The sequence below is a fragment of the Pantherophis guttatus genome, chromosome 2 (assembly GCF_059756535.1).
Source record: "Pantherophis guttatus breed Tessera chromosome 2, ASM5975653v1, whole genome shotgun sequence".
NCBI lineage: Eukaryota > Metazoa > Chordata > Lepidosauria > Squamata > Colubridae > Pantherophis > Pantherophis guttatus.
The window spans coordinates 21,265,044-21,290,457 of record NC_142064.1 but is presented as its reverse complement, the minus strand read 5'-3'; the positions used below and the strand labels follow the sequence as shown (position 1 = coordinate 21,290,457).

The following is a 25,414-nucleotide window of genomic DNA, read 5'->3' as shown; positions in this document are numbered from 1 at the left end:
GCCAGTTATGAATGTATAATGGCAGTACATTCATACATGTACTTTCTCCTATTTACACATATTCCACAAATATATCTATTTACTAATTGCTGCAGTTCTCCCATTTTTATCATACATTTTAGTCTTGCACTCTTCAGAAGATAGCCTTCTTTCCGTCAGATCTATCAAGGGTATTCTGGTAAATTCGGAGCTGCTGTCTGTTGGAATTTTGCCTTCCATTGCTCTATAATAATCATTCAGAAGTTTTTTGGTATCTTGGAAACGGTCCATTTCATTCTTTATGATGTCCAAAGAAAGCAAAAAAATTAATCCTCTTATCCCTCTGAAAATACAAGACAATTTTACAACATCTATACTGTTATTAGAAAACTATTCTTAAAACAGTCCCTTCTCATCTTTACAATTTGGGTTCCAATGTTTTCGAACAAAGGAACTAATACCCAATTTTTTGTACGTTTGAGCTATGTATTAATAATGTTAAAGCACTATGAGTTTTAACTATATGTTAATTAAACATCCACTAAATAATACTATTACTTCTATTGGAGTTTACGATACTATAGCTAAGCTAACAGACCTGACACAAGCTGAACATATTTTTAAAATCACAATTAAGAGAGTAGTCATAACATTGTATGCATCATTAATTATCTGTATGTCTCATTTCTCTCTCTTTATCTTAAAATATAATTGTACTCCAACATTAACCATGAAGGTTTGAACAAATGTTTGAACAAATGTGTACTATATATATTGTAAATAGCAGATACGATTATTAATTAATTATTTGAGCTTAGCATTGCTGAAAATACAGTGAATGTAACACTAAACCATAACAAAGTCATAATAGTCTTGTCTGTCTATAGATTCTACAGAATAGAACAAAAATATGAGTAATTGTCCAAAACCATCTAGTTTGGGTCTAAATGATAAATTTCACTCAATGATTCTTCAATTAACACTTTAGTTTCATTCTACAATTATGCTTAAATCCAACAAGAAAAATGTCAAGTACAATTTGCTAGATTCTGTACATCTGAGACAAAACTTTATGCACCTGTCATGCTTTTGATTTATTATTAGACTAAAAGCCGCTAAAAATATAACTGAAAAGTAAAACAGTGCTATGTATTCATGGGAAAATTCACAAAGCCACAGTCTCAAAAGAGGGAAATAGAGACAGAAAAAAAGAGAAACCACAACAATATAACAATCCATTTGAGCAGGACAATGATCAGGTCAAAAATTTCATCTTAAAGTTCTTAAATCTGTACCATATCTCCTCTAGCTTCTGCCAATCCAGGGGTTTGGGGATTGAACAAGATACAGAATAAAGATAAAGTCATATGATATTATCTATCCTAATGCTACCCATGGTAACCTTTTTTGGGGTAATTTGTTGCATTTCTATCTAATATTCCTCCTATATGTGTCATTCAGGGTCCATTATGAGCCTACAAATAATGATGTCAACCCTGAGCTGAGTCTCAAAGGGGGATTCCTATTACCATTTGTACGGATCAGGCCCATGAAGAACCAGGGTGTTTGAATCTGGTTCTTTTGAGATACAGTTAGTGAATATTGGGATTATCTTCTTTGGATGACTTCAAACAAAAACTGGACAGATATTTGTTGGGGATAGGCAGCGGGTTAAATTTAATAGTCTGTGTAGCTCTTTGCAATTATGATGTTATGTTTTTCAACTTCAACTGTTTTTCAACTGTATCTATCCAGTGGTCCAGAGAGAAGACATTCACCTTTAAGGATTCACACATTTTGAAAGATGGACAGAAAATTAAGAGTAGACTGGTGGTGGTGTGCTTGTGTGTGTGTGTGTGTTGGTGTTTTATCATAGTTCACCACCAGACTGGTTATTGATTTGGAGCTGTTGCCAATGGCCAGACTTGCACTGTGGATTCTTGTTTGGACAGGCAAAGCTATCCAGTCACACAAAGCTAAGACTCTATCAACAATCTAAAAGTTTACAAATGCCAGGGCTTCATGAGGTATTTGGAACGTCCAATAAAGATTGCAGTGAGAAATGTGAATTGGTACCCAAGGGATTATGCTATACAATGTGAATGTGACATCCATGCTGTAATACAGTTTTGAACATTTATCTTTTATTTCTGTAGCCAGAGGGTTCCACTGCAACTGGATTATAGAACTGTTATTTAATAACACTCCAAGAAAGAAATAGCACAAAATGTAGAAACCTATACATTTGAACAGCAGAAAATTATTAATTATTTTAGCTATTTTTCTAATAACCTAGTTATTCCTAGTTTCAGCCAAAAGTTCATAACACATGAAAATGCAAAGCTCCTTCTATCGTACTTCAGACCTGCATAAGAGAAAAAATGTGGTTCATCAGAAGCCCAATTCGGTCGGGCAACCAGCCATCGTTCATGATATCACAACGTTCTTGCTCAGCTTCATCTCTCCTGTTTTCACAGATATCCCACAAGCGATCTCTTAAATCCTAAGAAAGATTTTTTAAAGAAACAAATAATGTTCTGAAACATCAAAAATATTTCATCCCAATCCTCCCTGCCCACCCCAATAAACTAGCTAAATACAGTTCCACTGGAGATATCAGCTGCTAGAGTGCCCACTTTTACACATACTGGGACTAAAGATCACTTCAAAGTTATAATCAAAATGCAATTTTAAAGGTGACTTAAGGAGTGAAAATTTGTAGACAATAGTCAAAAACCATATTAAATCAATTAATCAAATTAATAGTTTATGTTTACATTCAACTTAGCGATCAAATGTGGTTCTCAGAGCCTAAAATATCATTTACCCGTGCCTTATATGTACCAAACCATATAGAAAGTTGTTGTAGAAAGTTGTATCAAAACAACTGATACAAAACCTTATTGTTACAAAATCTCAAACAGATCTTCTTCATGGAGAAGACACTTTCTCAAAACACTTTATTCATGGAGTCTGCACTATCTGCAGTCTCTCCTTGCCAGAATTGTTGCTCTCTGAAAAAATAAAGGATTAGATGGGACATTTTTGGCCGGGGGTGGGGGTGGAGCGCTGGTGGGAGACAAGAGCTTCCAGTATTATCAGGTGGACCTGATATTCTTTACAGAAGCATGGAACATTCATCAGATACAAAGGTTAATTGTGAATGTGAATTGGATTCTTTCTAGGTAAGTTTTCATCATCAAAAGCATTTCTAATGGGTCAGAAATCAGATTATATATGGTTGTTATTAGTTTTTTAAACCAGTTTTATGGCAAAGCCATATATCATACAGGGCGAAGAAACATGTTGATTTCCAGATCTTCAAGCAGCCAATAGAGCAATATAGTAAGGGATTGTGGAAATGGAAATGCAGAACATCTGGAAAAAAACTGTTATTCTTAACTTACACAGTCCAAAGCTGTACAATATGATGTGTATGTTCTTGGCGGCTAATGCTTTTAGTTCTCATTGTAAGGTAATGCTTCAATTTAAATCATTTCTCTCTTTTTAAAAAAGTAAAATAGATCAAATTGGAGGGAATCACACTTTGATTAATATGCAACCACAATTCTAGTTATTAGGCAAAACAACAAGAACAACCCTGTCCCAAAACTAAACTATAGATGTTTTCTTACATAAAAAAATGCTTGAATAGCTTTTCTTTCATGAGTTATATTTATTTCACCGCCCTGAGTCCTTCGGGAGTAGGGCGGTATATAAATCCAAAATAAAGTAAAGTAAAGTACAATTTAATATTGAAATCATGAAAAAAAAAATAAAGGCAACACTGAAGCAAACATTTCCATAAACTGACATTATGTTAATTTATTCTATTATAGTATATCAAAACATACTTTACTTGCAAAAGAAATACTTTCAGGGTAGACTGAAACTATTATATTGCTAGCCCGTTTACACGCTTGCATGCAGCATTTGACTGTGTGTTTTTACTATTTAATTTTTTCAATTAAATAGGAAAGGATATGACTTCACTGCTTTCATCTCAGTAGTTTATGATGGATTAAAAAAGAGACTGTTTTTTTTTTTTAAAAAAACCTCCCACTTTCCACCGCAGTGTGGAAAATTATTGCCTTCAACTCAATGAGGCTTTAAGCACTGCTTTCTTTAAGAGAAACTTGCTGTTCCTTTCCCTCTTTTATCTGACTCACCAAGCTGCTTGGATAGGTGAGACCATAAACTTGTCATTCCCAGTAACCTAAGCAGGTGTCGTGGTCAGTGGTCACATTTACCGTGTGTTTTTAGAGATAAACCAGTTTTTAGTCCTTTCATCTTTAGATTCTTGCTAGATACCATGAACTGAGAACCTGGTACAGTTTTCTGTCTTACATGGAGGAAACCAACCTCTCTGGCAGATTTAAGAGTACGTTGGTGGCAAACAAATAATCCTCTATTCAATGAACCATAGAGTTCATTGATTGGTTAATTAATCTCATCACCAAAATATATTTATTCTGTGGAACTGTGCAGTCTCCTTTGGGGTGGGGGAGGGGGTCACTGATAAAACCAGAAAACTGTGTTTTAAAACATAATACTTAATCCTTGATATCTACCGGTAGTGAAATTAATCCTTAATTTACAACAGTTCATTTAGTGAACATTTGAAGTTACAACAGCATTGAAAAAAGTGACTTATGACCGTTTTTCACACTTACGACTGTTGCAGCATCTCCAGAGTCATGTGATCAAAATTTAGACGCTTGGCAACTGACTCAGATTAATGACGGTTGCAGTGTTCTAGTATCATGCAATCATCTTTTGTAACCTTTTGATAAGCAAAGTCAATGGGGAAACCAGATTTCCTTAGCAACCGTCTGCAGTGGTTTACTTAACAACTGTGGCAAGAAAGGTCATAAGATGGGGCAAAACTCACTTAACAAAGTTCTCACTTAGCACAAAAAATTGGTGGCTCAATGGTGGTCTTAAATCAAGGACTACCTGTATGTTCACATCCACTCCTACACAACCTTATAATTTAAAGAAGCTCCATATTCTACTTTCAAACTCTTCCCAAGTTTTTTCTTTTGCAAAAATGTCTTTAATGATAAACTGATTGTCTTTCATGGAATGAGAATTGGTAAAAATAATGCAAAGTATTTTCTGACACTAGTTTATTTCAGTGGAAGCTGTTTAGAAATGATACCTCAAGATGTATTTCCCTGCAATGCCCCATTCACCTTAATAAGACACAAAACCAACTTGCTATGAATTAGTAAATCATCCCCTACTTTTAGTTAATTCTTACAGTAACTCTTTGATGGAGTTCTTCTTTTGTTTCTTCATCATCCCATAAGTCATCAGTCACTGAATTATAATCGACTTGCCACTGAGTCACAAATTCCTGCTTGTGGTCTGGACGCTTCAAATAGTCCTTGAAATGGTTTCTGTAGACAGTGAAATGAAAGACCATCCAGGGAGTTGGAAGACAGCAGAAAAAGAGACATGAGGAAGTTGAGTCCAACAGTCCCAACACTCACCTTATGTCTGACAGGTAATGAATGATAACATGTTGCTCATCTCTGAGGCATCGAAGGGTTGCTTTGATGGTATTGACATATGTTTTCTCTATTGTTTCCCAATAAGGAACTAGGAATTCTGCTATTTCCTGTCAAGTTGTAAAAATACAGAACTCACATGTATTTATTTATACATTTCCTGTCTTAAATGTCAAGGGAAAGAGAGTATGTCATATGTAGTCTCTGGTCGTGTATCAGCCAAGATCCTCTTGGCCTGTATGTAAAGCTTTCTGATAAGAAAGTTACTTGTTACCTGCTAAATAAACCCAGCTATCAAGCTTATTTATTTTACTGCACTGATTTTATTCTCTTTTTATATTTCTTGACTAGAGTGCTCGGTCAAGTTTGTTGTATAGGTAGCTGTATAGGTAGCTATACCAAACAGGAAGTGTGTAAACATAGAATGGATTGCGACTCACACTAAACAGCCTAAAATTCTCTAGGAAATAGCAATAGCAATAGCACTTAGACTTATATACTGCTTTACAGTGATTTACAGCCCTCTCTAAGCGGTTTACAGAGTCAGCCTATTGCCCCCAACAATTTGGGTCCTCATTTTACCCACCTCGGAAGGGTAGAAGGCTGAGTCAACCTTGAGCCAGTGAGATTTGAACTGCCAAATTGCAGGCAGCTGGCTGGTCAGCAGAAGTAGCCTGCAGTACCGCACTCTAACCTCTGCGCCACTGTGGCACACCAAAATCAGAGAAAAGGGAAACGGTGGCAGCTCTGCCTAAGTATGAAGAAAGCAGCTGCCCTTTCTAGATTTGAAGTTTACAATGGTGTGTGAATCTAGCTATTTAAGTTACTTACTATTATTCAACATAAACTATGTCTTAATGCTGTCATTAGACAGAATCAGATCTGATTTCCTTGGAACAGCAGGAGACAAATACTGAAAAATAAATATCAAAAACTCACTTTTCTCAAAAATTTTATTTTTATGTAACATTTCACCTGTCATGTCTTCACGCTGAACTAGCAAGTTAGAAGGTAAGAGCCATTCTTAGCTAGTTGCTGGATGTAGGGGTGAGGATCTGAAGAATCACAAATCAACCTAGTATTGTATAAAATATGGCAGAGATTTCTGCCATAGACAAAAAGACAAAATAAATCTAATTTCTCCAACCTGATTCACTTGCCTTTTAGATGTGTTGTAACTGCATGGAATTCTTAGACATACTATCTAATCTGGATGTGGATCTGGATCACAAAACATATTGCTGAAGGAAAGGAAAGGAAAGGAAAGGAAAGGAAAGGAAAGGAAAGGAAAGGAAAGGAAAGGAAAGGAAAGGAAAGGAAAGGAAAGGAAAGGAAAGGAAAGGAAAGGAAAGGAAAGGAAAGGAAAGGCTCATCATGAACTGCTGTTTCTAGGCAGCTTACTTGGGGTACTGGATCATCACAGTAAATCCATTCACTTGACCCAGGTTTGATTGGAGGTGGTTCAACAGCATTAGGAGGCAACATATCTTCAAGGGGAGATGACATAGATTTTATCTGCCCTCTTCCTCGTGGAGTTCCTTAAATACAAAGAAAAGTAAAATGCATTTTTTTCAGGGAGAAGATGAGAAGAAATGACCTAAGAACAGTAGAGAACATATTTTTAGATGGTCTTATGCCATAGAAATATTGATGTCATGGCGATCAGTTTGTGACAGTGCCACAAGCTGCTATCACCATTATAAATGTGCTTTTTTGGACCAAGATTTGAGGACTTTAATTTTCATCATAGTGTCATATGCATATTTGTTTATGTAAGTATGTGCTTATATTTGTGTCTGTACATGAAAAGATGCTGTAAAGTTTCTTGGGAAGGAAAAAAAATGAGACTAGGCCATGCTCTACTATCTATATACAAGCTTGCACTAAACGTTCTCCAAGGGCTGCTTCTTGTCCTATTCTAGACCCGGATTTCATTTCTTTCAGGATTCATCTTCTTTTGAACAGTGAGTCTTTGAACAGATGCAACAAATGAAAAGGTAAAAAGTTTTAGACATTAGCCACCCCATGACTGAACCACAATATAGGATTATGGTAATAGGTAGTAGAGTAGGAACTAGTTATTTATGTTCCTATCTGGATTTCTCATGCTTTCCATCACATGTTGGTAACCAATTTTACTAGTCTTTCATTAGTTCTTGCACTGGAAGGGATTTTTGGAGATTCTTTATACTCCTTGTAACTTCTTTGCTCTGGTTTACTAAGTTATCTTGTTTCCAAGAACATTTTTTTCAATCTTGGAACTGAACTTCTGGTCATTTCCTTTATGCACAATTACACTTGAGATTCTAATGCAAAAGAATCTGGTTATTAGGCTATTGGACCTAGTCCCTCAATGCCAACATATGAAAACTGTTCAATTCATGTCAAAAATAATCTGTCATTTATTCATTCAATTAATATGTTCCTAAGTCCAAATGTTTGTATTTATATGACATAGTGTGACAGATAACAACTTTTAAATAAATGTGCTACACTTTATGTTTATAACTCTGGGACATCATCATGAATATGAGAAGGGGGAATTGACTTAACCACAAGTAAGCTGGAAATTAATGCTGCCAATTAATTTTTATTCAGTATTGATTTCTCATCTGATTTGTTGACCATGTAAATATACATTTTAAATACCAGAGGCCTCTATTATAACATATTAATTCTTATTTCCAGGTTTAAAATGTCTACCAGAAAATTCAGCCAGCAAATAGAATGCAGTCCTTTACAAATATGTCTGCCAAAGCTACAATTTATTCCATTATCAGCCTGAATTGTTTTCATGCCATATGAAGATTTCCTGCTAACCATAAATACAACACAGGTCAATTTTTGTACATTTTGGCCAGGATGAATTAAGTGCATCCAAAGTTCAGTTTTATTATATTCTATATAAACCGGGATCTGTATTTGAGAGACTATTTTCCAAACCAACATTCAATACTTTTACCCACATCCTCAATTGAAGATGCACAAAGTACAGTGATTCCTATACAGGATTAACTTTTGTAAAAAGTATTGTCTTCTCTTTGTCCACTCTATTTTGATCAATTGAGCAACCAAATCATGATCAAAATATGCCACAGCTGTTTGAAAATGAAAGTCGTGAATATATTATAATCAGCAAGTAAAGTACTAAACTTAACAACAAAATTATCCTCACCTGATTTAGCTGCTGATTCTTTTCCTTTGACTGTTTCATCTTTCTTTCCCTTTTTACCTTTAGCAGGTAACTCTGATGGAGTGGCCTCTGTAGGACATTTAATATAGATTTGAAATATTTTGAGATATATTACCTTGCTCTTGTAGGTTGGATTTTTCTCCTGTCTAGGATTAAACTCAAATAAGGGAGAACATGGAAATAACTTCCCAAATAAAGAACTATTTTGGCTCATAGTAGTTGGGTTGAATAATATATATTACCAAATCAGTTAAAGATCTAGCAACTGCGTTTTCACAACAAACCAAGTTTGTCTAGTTTATGATTCACTGTATTTTGTGAATTCCAATATGGTTTAATTCAATAACCAAAGTAAACTAGTTGCCTGAATCTAAGCAGTAACTAGTAATCATGGTCATTGTTAATTTCTGCTTTCTCTACCAATTTCATAAACTTGTTAAATCATAAGACAGTGGAAAGGAGAAAACAACAGTTGAGACTAAAGCTGAACAGATGTGGAAATTATTTATTAGGAATAATAACGAAAATCTTCAGCCTATACTTCAAGTGTATGATGAAAATAATGTTTTTTCATCATTTCTTCTAGCAATTTGATATGATAGATGAGGCAAGATAGAGAAAGAAAATATAATAGTGATTGGGTTTTCATGTAATGCCAAGCTATGCCTAGTTACAATTTATTAAATAAACCACTCTTAAATATCTGCTATATACTAAGCCAATATTTTAATACTTTTACTGTGTTTGGGGAATTACAGTTATTTAAATGCCTCCAAACTGGACATGGAAAGTGTATAAGCAATTAAATTGATTTTTAAAGTCTTGCAGAGTTAAATGAACCCATTAACTCAATTCCCAACTCTGTCAATTTTTCCAGAATTGTTTAAAACAAAGGTCAAAATTAATGTCTCCCAATATTTGGTTTGCCATAACTGAGCTGCAAAACTCCACACAACTACTAGATGGCAGTAAAGGGATAGAGCTTTCTCTATGCCATCTAGAGGTCCTCTCCATTTTTTCAGCCCAAATACAGAAGGTCCATAAAAAAAGTAAAGCACTCCAGTGTTGTGACATTAGAGGTTTTGCCCTCTGGGAGGTCAACATCTTTTAAGTGCATTCCCCAGCTGCAAGGTAGTTTCTTATCTAGTACAAACTCATAAATGATGATTTACAAACCATACCGAGAGAGTTCACATTTAATTTTTAAAAAAGTACATGGCATGGGACAATATATAAGCCCAGAGACAAAAATTTGTGAGGAAGTTTCTTCCCATTGAGATGACCATTCTTCCCAAGCTACTACCTTGATCATATCTATAGATTGCCAATTTCTTAACCTTTACTCTAGGCTATGGTAACTGATTATCATAGCCCTACTTGGAAAGCAAAAAGATTTGGTTTTGGACTGTATTTGTTTATTTCTTACTGCAAAACTATCAATGCATGAAGTGACAATGTTTCTGACTTGTTTCTCAGCTGGCTCATCACAGAGCCTGACACTGATTAGGGCTGGGTGAATGACTCAAGAGCACCCAGTTATTTTCCATGCCCAAGGACTTAAACCTGAGTATCCTTCCTCCTAGTCTTGCATTTTAACTTCACACCACACTGGCTCCCAGACATTACATAACACTATATATCTAATTATAGAGAAAGTCTTGTCACAAAATTGTCTGCTTGCTTTTACTTTTTTGACACTAGCTATTTATTAATTACATTTATATCCCACTTTTCACTGATCAGCTGAAGACTGCAGATTCATAATCAAATTACAAAATATCTCCATTGCTAAAGCTCTATATGGTTGGATATATATATCCAACAATATATACATATATACACATCGCTGTACCTCTCATTTGGCATCAGGACAGCACCATGCTATGGACAGGACTAATACATTTGTTTCACGCTGCTCCTGTTTATGGTTCTGTCCCAATGCATTCCTATGAAATTTCTCAGGGAGTCTTTTTGTATATTTTCTAGGCCTGGCCTTGGAATTCACCAATAAAGTTAAAGCCAAAAGGGGCTTTCTTCTTATCTCCTTATATTGAAAAGAGCTCTGTAAAGCCATCAACCTGCTTGTAGGTATACATGGGCAAGAACAGGGGTGTTAAACTTGATTTCATTGACAGCCGCATCACTGTTGTGTTTGACCTGGAGGGGAGGGGGGGGGCATGGCCAGCTCAACGTCACTCAGGTCGGGGGTGCCTGTGGTGGCCAGAGTGCTCTGCCAGCGAAAATGGGCTCACAAGCTCCATTTCTGGCTGCGACGGCCTCCTGCAACCCTCTGCCAGTAAAAACAGAGCTTGGGAGGGCCGCACATGGCTCTCCCGTGCTCCATTTTCTCTGGCAGAGGCACCAGTTCTTTGTTTTTTTGCTTTAATTTATATGCCGCCCTTCTCCGGAGACTCAGGGCGGCTTACAATGCGTTAAGCAATAGCCTTCATACTTTTGTATATTTATACAAAGTCAGCTTATTCCCCCCACAATCTGGGTCCTCATTTCACCTACCTTTGAAAGGATGGAAGGCTGAGTCAACCTTGAGCCTGGTGAGATTTGAACTTGCAGTAATTGCAAACAGCAGATGTTAATAACAGTGCTTTAGTCCACTGTACTACAGGCTCTTTGCTGGCAGCCCTGCGGAACAGATCTAAGCACCCAGCGGGTCGGATCTGGCCCCCAAGCCTTGAGTTTGACACCCCTGGGCAAGACAGACAACGTACACTATTTAAAAGTGACCATAAAGAAGTGGGTGCCAAAAATGGCTTGTCCTAGAGCAGGGGTGGGCAATTGTGGCTCTTTTACAACCTGTGGACTTCAACTCCCAGAATTCCTGAGACAGCCAATTCTGGGAATTGAAGTCCACAGGTTGTAAAAGAGCCACAATTGCCCACCCCTGTCCTAGAGCGTCAGTTCAGTTTCTAAATGGAGGGCATGCATGAAGTTCTACCAACCTTTAGTTGCAGGGGCTGGAGGTGGGGGTGGGGGCTCCTGTGATTCTGGCAATAGGGCTGCTTCCTCCATTTTTTCTATGAATGATTCTTCTGGCAAAAGGTGAACGGCCACCTTCAGTTTTTCAGCTTCTAACTTTTCCTTTTCTTTCCCTTCAGTACAGGAATAGCAGCAAAACACACACACAAACAAACAAACACACAAACAATATAGTAATGATGTAATAAATATAATATAATGCAATGCAATGCAATACAATACAATACTATACAATATTTCCTATTATTTTTTCAGCAAATATTCAAATGTCTTGAATATTATTTCCCAGGATTTACATATAGTTACAATGGATAAAGAATAAAGAATAAAGAAATAAGATGAAAATGAATATAAAGAAATAAAAATTGCTATGCTTCTATTTACTTAATCTCATTCCTAATAATATATAAAAGAGTAACGAACTGCAGCTTAAAACTGTAACTTTAAGGGAATTTGAGGCCTTCCAGATGTTGCCTGAACAAGAATTACCAGCAAACCCAGCTTGGTTAAAGACATGGAATGTTGGGATTGGCATTCAAGAACTTCTGGACCGAGACGGATTCCACACCTTTGCATGTTTAAATAGGTTTATCATGAAAGTGTAAACAAGTCTACAAAAAAGTAAGTTCTACATCATTCAAACTTATTCCCAAGCAAGTGTATACTGGATGGCAGCTTTGAGTACAGAAATTAATGTATTCAAGTACTGATAACTGATTTTAGACTGCTCCATTTTCTTGGAGGTCCAAAACTATTTTCAGAAATTGTTGAGAAGTTGAAAGTCTCCATACCTTACCCAGCCTCTTTCCACACCTTCTTTGGAAATCTGTCTAAACTTTTTAAAAGACCATCTTTTAAAATATCTTTTATTATCAGAGGGAGACGCTAGGGTGATCTGACTCTCCTTGAACAAGAGTCATGTTTCCCTTGAGGGAAGATAAACTGGAAATATATACAACATGCATAAGGTTGTATATATTTCTGTCTTCAGGCTGGCAAGGGAGCTCAACTCATAACAATGCTATTTGTATTTCTGCAATTTTATGATGCAGAATCTCAAAAGTAGAAATTAGAACTGTCCGCAGCTCACATTGTTGCTTCACAGTATTTAAAAATCTCCCAGGTTACCTTGGAAGTTACATCAGGTTACTCAGAATAATTCCAAAAGACATTTTGGGAGAAAACCGCATACCTGGGAGAAATATCTGGATTGCCAGGAGAGAGGGGCTGCATTCCAGAGGACCAAGAGATAGTGAAGTTTTAGATTGTTTGATTGGGAGGAAGAGGGTCAAGATAGCTCTTCCCTAGAAGTTCTCAGAGTATATCTTTAATGATGCAAGTACAGGTAGTCCTCAACTTACACAATTGAAGCCAAAATTTCAGTTGCTAAGTGAGACTTTTGTTAAGTTTTTGCCCCCATTTTAGAATTTATCTTGTCATAGTTGTTAAGTGAATCATTGCAATTATTAAGTTAGTAACACAGTTTTAAAGCGAATCTGGCTTCCTCGTTGACTTTGCTTGTCAGAAGGTCACAAAAAGGTGATCACATGATCCCTGGTCACTGCAACAGTCAAAAATACAAGTCAGTTGCCAAGCATCTGAATTTGGTCAGGTGACTATGGGGATGCTGAAACGGTCATAAGTGTGAAAAACAATAATAAGTCACTGTTTTCACTTCTATTGTAACTTCGAACAGTCACTAAATGAATTGTTGTAAGTCGAGAACTATCTGTAGCTGCTTTAGTTTGGCAAGATTTCTGTCTATAGGTGAGGAACAATAAAGGAAACTGCCTAGAAGAACTCTACATGTCTTTCTTGGTTTTTGGAGACAGACACCAATCTACTAGCTAATGAAAAAGAGAAGATGCAGTGTAAGATGCAGCCTGCTACCATTTTGAAAGGAAAAAAAAAATGTCTTTCTACTTAGCAGTGATTTTTTTTCCAAATATTTGGAAGATTCTAAAAGTATCCACTGCTTTTCATGGAAATAAAGCAGATAGGATTACTGTGGCTATCACCTTGTTATATAGTATTATTTAAATGCTACAACTATACATACGTCAACTCAGAAAGCTCAGGCTGCCCAAGGAGCTGTTGATACACTGTTGATTTGTACTTCTATAACTATCTGGTTTGCTACAGCAGCCAAACAGGACAGGTGGCAGCGGAGTCGGACAGGGAGGATGGGCCAGTCCTGAAGTCAGGGGAAGGCCCAGATGAGGGCTCTGCATCGGAGGCAGAGATGGGGCCAGGGCCATCTGGGAGTGATGCGCAGACTCCGGAGCCTCCAGAGGCGGATAGCAGAGAGGCAGAGGAACAGGAGGAGCCTGTTCCTAGTGCACACATACAAAGAGCTATCAGAAGGCAAGAGTAGCTAAAGCAAAAAGGACAACTCGGGAGTGAGGCCAGGAGATGATTGGCCCCTCCCAGAAGGCTTAAAAGAGCACAATGGCTCTTAGGATCTTTGTAGGAAAGCAACGTTGCTACATTTGTTCTTGTTGGTGTCTCTTGCTTCTGAACTTTTGCCAAGAAAAGCCTTTGGCAGGGTGCCAAAGTAGACAAAGGTTGGTGATAAGGCCGAAGGACTGTTTATGAAGAATTTGTTTTGGACTTAATTTGGACTAAGCTGAGAATGAAGTAATTCTCAGATGTTCTAATAAAATATGTTTGTTTAGGACTGATTGTGTCTGATAATAACTACTTGGGCCTAGGTCACAACAAAGGTACAGACTTCAATGGATAGTTGGGACTGAAGAAAAATTATTGCAACAAGTCTGCCTTCCATTGAAGACTGTATAGTGCATGATCCAGAAAGAGGGTTGAAAAAATACCCCTCACATCCTGGATATAAACTTGTTTCAACTCCGCCCCTTGGGACACTGCTTATAGGGCATTGCCTATCAAAACAACTAGACACAAAAACAGCTTTTTCCCTTATGCCATCACTCTGCTAAACACCTAATTCCCTCAGCAGTGTCTTATGTCTAAGGATATCTAACTATGTAGTAGGGCTGTATTATTATTAGCCTTCTCATCTTTCCTATTACCTTTTCCTATTGATATCTTATGATTTATCACTTTGTTGTTTGTATCCACACTGAGAGCTTATGCACCGGAGATAAATTCCATGTGTGTCCAATCACACTTGGTCAAAAAAGAATTCTCTAATTCTAACCTTCAGATAGCACTGTGTATTATTAACTCTTATGTAGAGAAAAATGTAACAGGAATTCGTTATGGAAAAAAATTGCAGTCAGAGCAGTTTATAAGTAAAAAGAATGAAATTTCGAAGACTACAATTCTAGCATGTACTAATTTTGAAGGAAAAAATGGTATTTCTGCACAGATCATAGGGGTAGGATGCTGTGTTACAAAGAAAATAGAGAAATTAAGTTTAATGGGGTTAACAAAATATTATATCACGAAGTATGTAATATAAGAATAGAACAAAAATATAAGGAAACAAAAACCATTGGTTCTCAATGAAAAGATTTTAAACAAAAACCTCATGATTGTTAAACTAAAAACAGAACCATTACTTTTAAAGATTTGCCAGGAAGATTTAACAGTAAGTCTGTTACATTTAATTAATTTAATTAATTCCTCAAGACAAATAACCTCACCATCCTACTTTTGGAGTAGCTACGAAATTTGGTTCAGCAGAAATGACTAATTAAAAATGCTATTATTTCAATAGGTCAGAATAATTCAATTTGGAACCAGCTCATTGTTTGTTATTGTTGTATTTAAATGTTGATTAACATTGAGGTTCCTAGCTACCAATGAGTAAAGAATTGATTCTCATTGCATAGGGGAGGATGCATTTTCCATATGATTCATCCTCCATGCCTGAACAAAAATTTGTTTCCCAAGGCTACATTTGTTGTCTCAAGACAGTGTGTTATTTGTTTACACTTTTGGCTCAATGTCTTTGACATCAGATACAATCTGATATGATTTCAATCAATATCATTGATTAAGCATCAAACCAGTTTATCATCTTGACTGTAACATATAGTCATAGCACTTCAGCTAAAGAGGCTGTCTGAACTTACATATCTCTGTTGCATAAACATGGGAACATTTGATGAGTTTCTAAAAATATTTCCCTCTGTTTTTGAGCAGACAGTACAAGCAAGAGGGGTTTTTCATTCTTCCATTATTGTAGAGAATATAGCAAAATGAACAACCAAGAATAAAAATGGTGTTTTTAATTTGTATATAATAATGATTAAAATGAAAACTTTAAAGAAAGAAAAAATAGCATTCATATTATTACTGGCTCCATCCTTTACGTTAGACCACATAAAAGCATCATCCTGTTTATCTTTTATTTTAAAATTTAAAGACATTTCACAAATCCACAAAGAACAAACAAGCAAGATCTCTATTTTGATATGCCTAAAATTAAAATATGATCTAAACATTATGGGCAAATAAAGAGAAGGCTAAGGAAAAAGAAACTCTACTTGGCAGTAATTAACGCTTACTTTATCTAATGTAAAGGGTGGTGTGGTGGCTCAGCAGTTAAGATACTATGCTTGTTGGCTGGAAAATCGGCAGCCCAGGTTTGAGGCCTGAGTGCCATGGGATGGGGTGAGCTCCTGTTACTTTCTCTAGCTCCTGCCAATCTAGCAGTTCGAAAGCATGCAAATGCGAGTAGATAAATAGGTATCACTTCGGGGGGAAGGTAACACTGCTCCATGACATCATGTTGGCCACATGACTGCAGAAATGTCTTCGCACAGTGCTGGTTCAATGGCCTTGAAACAGAGATGAGCACCACCCCCTATACTTGGCAATGACTAGCGAGTAAAATCCGCAAGGACTCCTTTACATTTTTAAAAAATCTAATATAAAGTAATATTTCATACCTTTATTTTGGATCTTGATGATTTCTCCTGTTAAAATTTCTTTTATCCTTTGACACATAAGACTTTCCTCAATGTCTGCATTGACTTTTGTAAGTATATTTTGCTGTTCAGAATACCAAGCTTCCAATTGGGGCCAAGTGTCGAGGAAACCTATAATTCTACACATTAAAATATCAAAATCAAGATCCCAAATACTGAAATGTTGCTCAATGTCTATGGAGATTCTCAGTCATCCAGGTCATGGTTGTACCAAAGGTGCTTTCATCTTTCGAAGTCCCGTTGCCTCTTGAAAAAAACACCTTTGGGACATGGAATGATGCTCATAATCCAAATAAGAAGGAATGACTACAATCAATATCTAAACATGCCTACCAGCTATGTTGAGAATTGCGTAACCTGGAATTGGGTAAGTCTAGTTTAATGAAAAGAAGGAGAAGGGGTGACATGATAGTAGTGTTCCTATATCTAAGGGTTTGCCACAAAAAAGGAGTCAAGCTATTCTCCAAAGCACTTGAGGGCAGGCCAAGAAGCAATGGGTGGAAACTAATCAAGGAGAGAAGCAACCTAGAACCAAGGAGAAATTTCCTGACAGTTAAAACAATTAATCAGTGGAACAACTTGCCTCCAGAAGTTGTGAATGCTCCAACACTGGAAGTTTTGAAGAAGAGATTAGACAACCATTTGTCTGAAATGGTGTAGGGTTTCCTGCCTGAGCAGGGGGTTGGACTAGAAGACCTCCAAGGTCCCTTCCGACTGTTATTCTGCTATTATGATACTGATGTAGCATTTTGATATTATCTATTCACCTTTATCAACTGGCTCAAAAAAAAAAGTCAATGTTCAGCCATATTATTTCTTCTATGGGCATACAGTGAAAATCCCGTATTTTGTTATCATCTAGGTAACGTTTTCTGTATTTTTTAGTTCTTGCTACCTCTCCCAGCCCAAAATACAACTAACCTGTGCTGCATCTGGCCCCACACCGATTTTAATTCCTCTCTTTGCTGGATTTTTGTTTCTGAAAAAGTTGCAGTGGTTTTGTGTTCTCTTTGACAGGAGTCAGCTGCTGGATTAAAAAAAGAATAATCTTTTGAAACATGTTTCTATGGCTATATGATTTAAAGAAAGATGAATCACATCCTTTAAATAGTGTCTGATATTTATAATCTCTTTAGTGATGGGCATGCCAATACTGGATTGTTTGGGGTTTAGGCAAAGACATACAGAAACTCACATTGTAGTGGTCACTTCTACTAGAAAACGAGGTGAAAATCAACTAGGTGCTGGGGAGTATTTCTATAATATTAAACTGCATAAAAATTGCAAATTAGGATATGATTTTTTCCATTCTGTATAGATTAACACTATAACTTGTAACTACCAAATGCCTTATACTGTAGAAGGCAAAATTATTTTTGGGACAACAATACACTGCTGTAATAAGTGTGTAGGCTCCTTCTTTGATTGACTATAAAAATCATGGTCCTCTCTAACAAGCCCTATCCTAGTTTAAGTTTCTTGATGAGCACTCTACAACATGCCTGGATACCAAGAGACATATCAGTAGCAGGGGTGAAATCCAGCAAGTTCTGACAGGTTCTGGAGAACCGCTAGTGGAAATTTTGAGGAGTTTGGAGAACTGACAAATACCACCTCTGGCTGGCTCCATAGTGGGGAGGGAATGGGGATTTTGCAGTGTCCTTCCCCTGGAGTGGGGTGGGGATGGAGATTTTGTAGTATCCTTCCCCTGCCACGCTCACCAAGCCATGCCCACAGAACAGGTAGTAAAAAAATTTGAATTTCACCACTGATCAGTAGGTTTGTAGAAGTAAAAAGAAAGCAAAGAGACAAATTGATCTTCTTCCCAGCTTCACCAAAATGCTTGTGCATCAACAGACTACTATGCAATACAAGTGCTTCTCCATACCACTCGTACAGCAACTGCTCAGCAGGGTGGATAAAAATCAATGATTTAAAAAAAAAAAATCAGATTTTTTTAATTTAAATCGGATTTTTTTGATTTTTATTGAATTTATTTTAATAAAAAACTTTTGGGGTAAAAATCTATCGTAAGATAGTTTTCTATTTAAGATACATAAATAATTTAGTTTATTCAGCATGAAATGGAGCTTAGTTATGTAGCACGAGGCTGTATATTCTGCAACACTGGGACTATCGGTGAGTCAACAGTGGGTCAAAGGAGTAGCAGAGATGACAGTTGTTCTTTAAAAATTATGATTTAAATCGAGTTGATTTAAATCAAGCCTTTTTACTAGTGATTTAAATCATGATTTAAATTGTGATTTAAATCAACTCGATTTAAATCAAATCCACCCTGCCGCTCAGCACTCCGGTGATCATATGATCATGATCTGGGTGGTTGGCAACTAGCCCACATTTCCAACAGTTGCAAAGTCCCGCAGTCACATAATTGCAATTTGCAACCTTCTCTGCCAACTTCCCACAAAAAAATGAGGAAGCAGCAGGACGTTGGACGTTACAGTCGACATGAGGTCCTAGCTTAGCAACCCACACGGTTCTTGCTTAACAATGGTAACCAGAGAGTTCCAAAACTGCCGTTGCTAAGCAGATTGGTTACATGATGTTGTGCTCTAAAACCACATTGCTTAGTGATGGAAATTCAGGTCCTAATTATCCATCATTAATTGAAGACTATAGGTACTGGTGTCAATCTCTCAAAAAGCTTTGCCCCTTGCTGCATGCTTTAAATACTGAACTTACCCTTCTCTGTTGCTACCCGATTCATGACAATGGAGTCTGTAACATCTAACAAAATAGCAAAGTCAAGACCAGGTGGATGCACAGGGGGCTCTTTTGGAGCTGCAGGGTCTGTAACCAGTGTGGGCTTTTTCAAGTTTATTGTATTAGTTTCTGTCTGGTCTGGATCTCGTCCGGTCAATGCTTTTTCAAGCAGTTTGGCCTGATTGAGTGTCATTGGAAATCCATCCATGATCCAACCCCTTTCTGGCTGTAGCCGACTGAATCAAAAAAGGGAGGCAGGGAGAGGTTGACAGAGAGATCAAGACCAAAAATGAAATATATTTTGAAGAAATTATTAAACTCTAAGTAAAACAAATTAATTAATTAATTGGGCTTGTATGCCACCCTCTCTCCAAAGGACTCAGGGCGGCTCACAACAATAAATACACAAATTCAATTATAAAATATAACAAATATAAGAACCCGTTAAAATCACATTTAAAACCCCTTCAGTCCAATCCGGCCAGGCCAAATAACCATTTTAAGATCACGGCGGAAGGAGTGAAGGTCAGGAGCCACCCGGAGCTCCAGGGGGAGCTGATTCCAAAGAGTAGGCGTGCCCACAGAGAAGGCCTGCTCCCTGGGAATCACCAGTCGACACTCTCTGGCCGACGGGACCCCAAGGAGGACCTCCCTGTGAGAACGCACCGGGCGATAGGGAGCTGTTGCTGGCTGCAGATGGTCCGCCAGGTATCCTGGGCCTAAGCCATGTAGGGCTTTATAGGTAATTACTAGCACCTTGAATCTCACCCGGAGGGCAACCGGTAGCCAATGCAGGTCCCGCAGGAGGGGTGTAACATGAGAGTGTCAGGACACTCCCATCACTACCTGCGCGGCCGCATTTGCTCCTTCTTCCACTGCTACATTTACAATGTTATTCCAAAATTTCTATTTTGGAATTCTTGATACATCAAAAGGACAGATTCTGAGTAAACTCACTTCAGTCAACCTTCCCACGTTTGGTGCTCTTAAAATGAGTTAAAATTAAGAGCTTTCCTTCACTTTTATCAACCTGAGGCAAAAACATGCCCCAACAAACTTTTTTCTTCTGTGTCTTCAAGATACTCCCACATGATAGCTGAGGCAGTGTTGTCTTTGCTTACACTGGCATTACATTAGTATTTTCTTTCTTCTCCTGAGCAGCTTTGTTATGTCCCAACCTGGTGCTCTTCACTTTAAACAGTGATATAATGAGATCACCAGTAGAAGACAGGTGGGCCTGTCCTCTCCCCTCCATTACCCAGGCACTGGCTTCAAGGTATTTTACCATTTCCAAAATCTAATTCTTTCAAAATGGGCTTTCCATCAGTACTGGAATGGGGTGAACAACAGCTGATTGGTGTTGTTGGGATGGGGTGTGCTTCAGAGTGAACAGGGAGAGAAAAGGTGGGAAGTGACCATCCAATTGAATCAAATACCTTCACAAATACCACTAAACTTGGTGGAGTGCAAAAGCAAGAAGGCAGATGGGTATCTCTGGAGCAAATATATCAATATTGAAATACTATATATTGTATCCTATTGTGATTCGCCCCCTGGTGGAAGTATATATTGAGTTGCTTTAAAATGTAATTCTTACAGGAATTGATTGTGTGAAAACAGCACTGCGTTTTACAAGTAACAAGGAAACGAATAACGTAAGAAGAAAAAAAACTGAGGATTATTCATAATTGCAGTGTTCTAAAATTCTTGGCACTTGTAGAGACTGACATACCTCTGCCTCAATAAATAAAGAAGAACAGGGCCAAGTATTTAGGGAAACTATATTTGACTGAAAAGCTACATTTGACTTTGGGAGTCAAACCCCAGGCAAATTAAGATTAGAAACACTTCATTAAATAATCTTTTTAGACTTCATAATCACAATCATTTAACTTGTGTAAACATTAAAAGAGAGCCAGTTTGATGAAGTAGTCATAAGGCGCTAGCCTAGAATGATGAATTCTAGTCCTGCCATAGTCTAAAGTCGTGATGGTGAACCTATAGCATGTGTGCCAGAGGTGGCACGCAATGCCCTCTCTGTGGGCATGCGAGCTGTCGTCCCAGTTCAGCTCTGCTGCACATATGCATGCGCCTCCAACCAGCCAGCTGGTCTTCGGGTCTTTGCCGCACATGCACGGGGGCAGGGGGTGCGCATGGGGGTGTGGCATGTGCAGGGGGCTGTGCATGCATGTGGGGGTGCATGCATGGAGTGGGGCACAAGCTTAGGGCACATGCGTTGGGGCAGGGTGCATGTGCGGGGGCGCACACCCATTGCATTTTGGGGGTTCGGGGGTGCGCGCATTCACGCATGTGCCAGGGGTGGGTTCTACTTAACTTTACTACCACTTCACAACAGGATTGTGCATGCGTGATCGCTTTGCTCACGCGCCTTGCTTCGGCGCATGCGCAGATTGCTGATGATGACATCTGGGGCGGTAGGCGGGGCCTCCCACCGATTTTACTACCAGTTCTTGCGAACCGGTCCGAACCAGGGGAAACCCACCACTGGCATGTGTGCTTTGGGCACTTTGTCCGGAAAAGGTTATCCATCACTGGTCTAAAGTCAGCTGGGTGATTTAAAGACTAGTCTCTCTCTAATTGGACTAGAAGACCTCCAAGGCCCTTCCAGCTCTATGATTCTAGAAGTAGCAAGCTATTTCTGAAAATATTGCCAAGAAAACTGCAATGATTCCTCCAGGAAGTAGCCAAGAGTTAAGACTGATTCAAAGGCACAAAAAAATAAAATAAAATTAATGATTGTGACCCCTATATATTACAAACATCTATTAGACCCCATTTACAAGCTTGCTCAGGCTAAATAAAACAAACCAAAATGTAAATATAGGAAAAATAAAATTACAGGTAGTCCTCACTTAATGATTGGTTACTTAGTAACCAATTTGAAATATCAATACACCTCCACAGAGCAATTTATCATCTGGTTATGTCACGTGATGGTAGTTTGAATGCTTGGCAACCAGCTCGCATTTATGGTTGTTTGTAGCATCCTACAGTCACGTGACTGTGATTTTTGGCAGTTTGCCAGTTTCGGGTGTTTACTTTTGTTTTCCAGCAAAAAATGCCCATTGAAGAAAAATGGGTTTGCTTAAGGACTGCAGCATTCACTTAGCAACTGCCATAAAAAAATATAACACTGGGCACAGTCACATGGTAACCCGCTTAGCAGTCACCACGACTTATGACTGTAATTCCGGGCTCAATTACGTTGTAAATTGAGGACTACCTGTACACCATTTGTTATTTGCAGTGGTGTTATTTGCAAAACAAATACTATTTTGTTTGTTTCATCTTGCAGAAATGTGGATATATTTTCCTTGTGTGACATTTCAGAGCCACAAAGCTCTAAAAGCTAGACAGTGAACGTAAACTTGATGTTATGATTAATATTTCCTGTCTGTGTAAACAAGCTCTTATTCTTATTCTGTTTAATGGGAGACTGTTTAATTTCTAGACTAATTTAAGCATCATTACAATGACAAATGTAATGGCAAATGGCAAATCTAGACAGCATACTAAAAAGCAGAGACATCACCCTGCCAACAAAAGTGTGTATAGTCAAGGCTATGGTTTTCCCAGTTGCAATGTATGGCTGTGAAAGTTGGACCATAAGAAAGGCTGAACGCCAAAGAATTGAGGCCTTTGAACTATGGTGCTGGAGAAGACTCCTGTGAGTCCCTTGGACTGCAAAACGATCAAGCCGGTCAGTCCTAGAGATCAACCCTGACTGCTCTTTAGAAGGCTAGATCCTGAAGATGAAACTCAAATACTTTGGCCACCTAAAGAGAAGCAAGGACTCACTGGAGAAGAGCCTAATGCTGGGAAAGATAGAGGGCAAAAAAAGAAGGGGACGGCAGAGAAGGAGTTGGCTGGATGGAGTCACTGAAGCAGTAGGTGTGAGCTTAAATGGACTCCAGAAGATGGTAGGGGACAGGAAGGCCTGGAGGAATGTTGTCCCTGGAGTCGCAGTGGGTCAGACACGACTTTGTAACTAACAACAACACCCTACTATTAATTAAAAGTTAAGCAGACATTTATGTCATACCTAATAGCTTCCACCATGATGCCAACTAGTAATTCATCTGGAATGTTTTTTCCTTTCTTTAACAATGTCTCTGTTCCTGCACCAAGCTGAGCACGAATAGAAAGCTGTGGAATTTATGAGAGACATTTAAAAAGACATTCAAATTTAGTAAAAACATAAACTTTTCCCACATGTGTGCATTTCTTTATTAAACTTAAATCCCACCCTTCTGCTCAAAACAATGAAAATGATTTTAAAAAAATGAAATGTGCACTATGGGAGGCAGAATTCTAATTAAAACCTAAAAACAAATCATTCAGAAAGACATCACTACCTGGAATGCTTATTTCAATATGGGAAGAAAATAATTGACTTATTTTAAATAGTTTAATGTTGCTACAGCTTTTTAAACATTATTACAAGTTTATACAGTCATCTTTTCAAAAAACCACCCAAAAATAATTATATGAATACATTAACATAAAAGATTTTAAAGAGTAAAAACAATAAAACTAACAGTTTGAAAACAATTAAACAGAAATTAGAGGATTTTGCTGAACTAAGGAAAGACCTAGGAGCACAAAGAAAACTCAAATTTTTGGTGAAATCAATCCACAGCAAGGATCTACTTTATCTCTGTCAGAGGTTTATTCAGTTCAAAAAACATTCTATTATTGAATATCAGCAAATTGTGCTGTAATTGGTACAGCATCTTAGATTTAAGATAAATACTCAGTAGGCCTGTGCGGAAATAAGTGGTTTCCTAGATAATTCATCTTTACTATGTGGTCAATTATTAAATGATACCTTGATTCTTAAACATGTTTTCAGTAGCTGGATTTTCTTTAATAGCTCAAATAGGAAGTCAGGACTGAATCAAATTCTAGGACGTTGAAGAAGGGGGATTTGACCTTTTGCTGCAGTCGCAATGTCAGTCAGATGCTTACTCAGGAAGCACTTATTTGCAGTAGGAATGAAACTTCTACAGTACTCTATAGAAAGATGGTTGGAAACTATTTTGCATGGCCACACAAATTGGAATCAGAAATAAAGAGTATGAACTGCAACCATACAGTGCCTGTTTAAGTATAAAGAAAAAATTCTTGACAGTAAGAACTATATAGCACCAGAAATATCTACTACAGGGAATGGAATGGAATAGAATAGAATATAGAATAGAATAGAATAGAATAGAATAGAATAGAATGGAATGGAATGGAATGGAATGGAATGGAATATAGAATAGAATAGAATGGAATGGAATGGAATAGAATGGAATAGAATATAGAATAGAATAGAATTGTTGTGACTCCGGCCCCCGAGCCCGTCTTATCGGAGGGAGAAGACTCCGAAAGTGAAGGAGAGGAGTTGGCAAGGCCTCCCTCTCCAGGACCCTCCTCTCTGGCAGTGCCTCAGGTGTCCTCTGAAGGCCAAGAGATGGGCCAGGAGCCAGGCACTTCCGAGCAGCCACAGTTAGACAGCGCCGGAGATGAGTCTTGGCTGGATCCCCGACAGCATCGGAAAGACAAGCGCGCACAGCAGAGAAGGAGGCGTGCTAGAGATTAAGCTGAGTCAATGGACCACACCCCACAGGGGATAAAAGGGGGTGTGGTGGCCATTCAGGCCTTGTGAAGGACAAAACTGAAAAGCTAGCAAGTCATACTGCGTTTCTGGAACTTCGTGATTTGCCCTCCTTGGATTTATTATGGACTGGACTTGACAATTCTTTGGCTTTGTGGACTTATTTTGGTTTATCAGACGGAGGAGAAAAACCTCCCTTTGTGAGTAAAGTCTTTGGCAGGCAGCTACTGGATTGCTGCCAATTCTGTTATCTCAAAGAAATTCCTGACTGCTGGTTTTATTAACTCCTGGCTGACAGTTTGTGTGCGTGTGTGAGACGGGGACAGAACAAGAATGGAATGGAATGGAATGGAATGGAATAGAATAGAATAGAATAGAATAGAATAGAATAGAATAGAATAGAATAGAATAGAATAGAATAGAATAGAATAGAATAGAATAGAATAGAATAACAAGAGTTGGAAGGGACCTTGTA

The 25,414-nt window shown here is 37.9% G+C and overlaps 1 protein-coding gene across 6 annotated transcripts in view; it reads right to left on the bottom strand.

The window, feature by feature from the left end:
• Window positions 1-25,414, bottom strand: part of SPEF2 (sperm flagellar and cilia associated 2) — a 116,379-nt gene that overhangs the window by 42,388 nt on the left and 48,577 nt on the right. For 4 of the 6 annotated variants that reach the window (XM_087888208.1, XM_087888212.1, XM_087888210.1 and 1 more), the window contains 11 exons: window positions 23,380-23,483; window positions 19,296-19,552; window positions 17,514-17,619; window positions 16,554-16,711; window positions 11,643-11,792; window positions 8,668-8,754; window positions 6,894-7,030; window positions 5,475-5,602; window positions 5,243-5,381; window positions 2,345-2,482; window positions 116-276 (listed from right to left, as the gene is read on the bottom strand). In XM_087888208.1, the coding sequence (XP_087744334.1) occupies window positions 116-276; window positions 2,345-2,482; window positions 5,243-5,381; window positions 5,475-5,602; window positions 6,894-7,030; window positions 8,668-8,754; window positions 11,643-11,792; window positions 16,554-16,711; window positions 17,514-17,619; window positions 19,296-19,552; window positions 23,380-23,483 (1,565 nt within the window). The remainder of the gene's footprint in view (window positions 1-115; window positions 277-2,344; window positions 2,483-5,242; window positions 5,382-5,474; window positions 5,603-6,893; window positions 7,031-8,667; window positions 8,755-11,642; window positions 11,793-16,553; window positions 16,712-17,513; window positions 17,620-19,295; window positions 19,553-23,379; window positions 23,484-25,414) is intronic. The other 2 variants (XM_087888209.1, XM_087888211.1) reach the window with 1 other exon arrangement.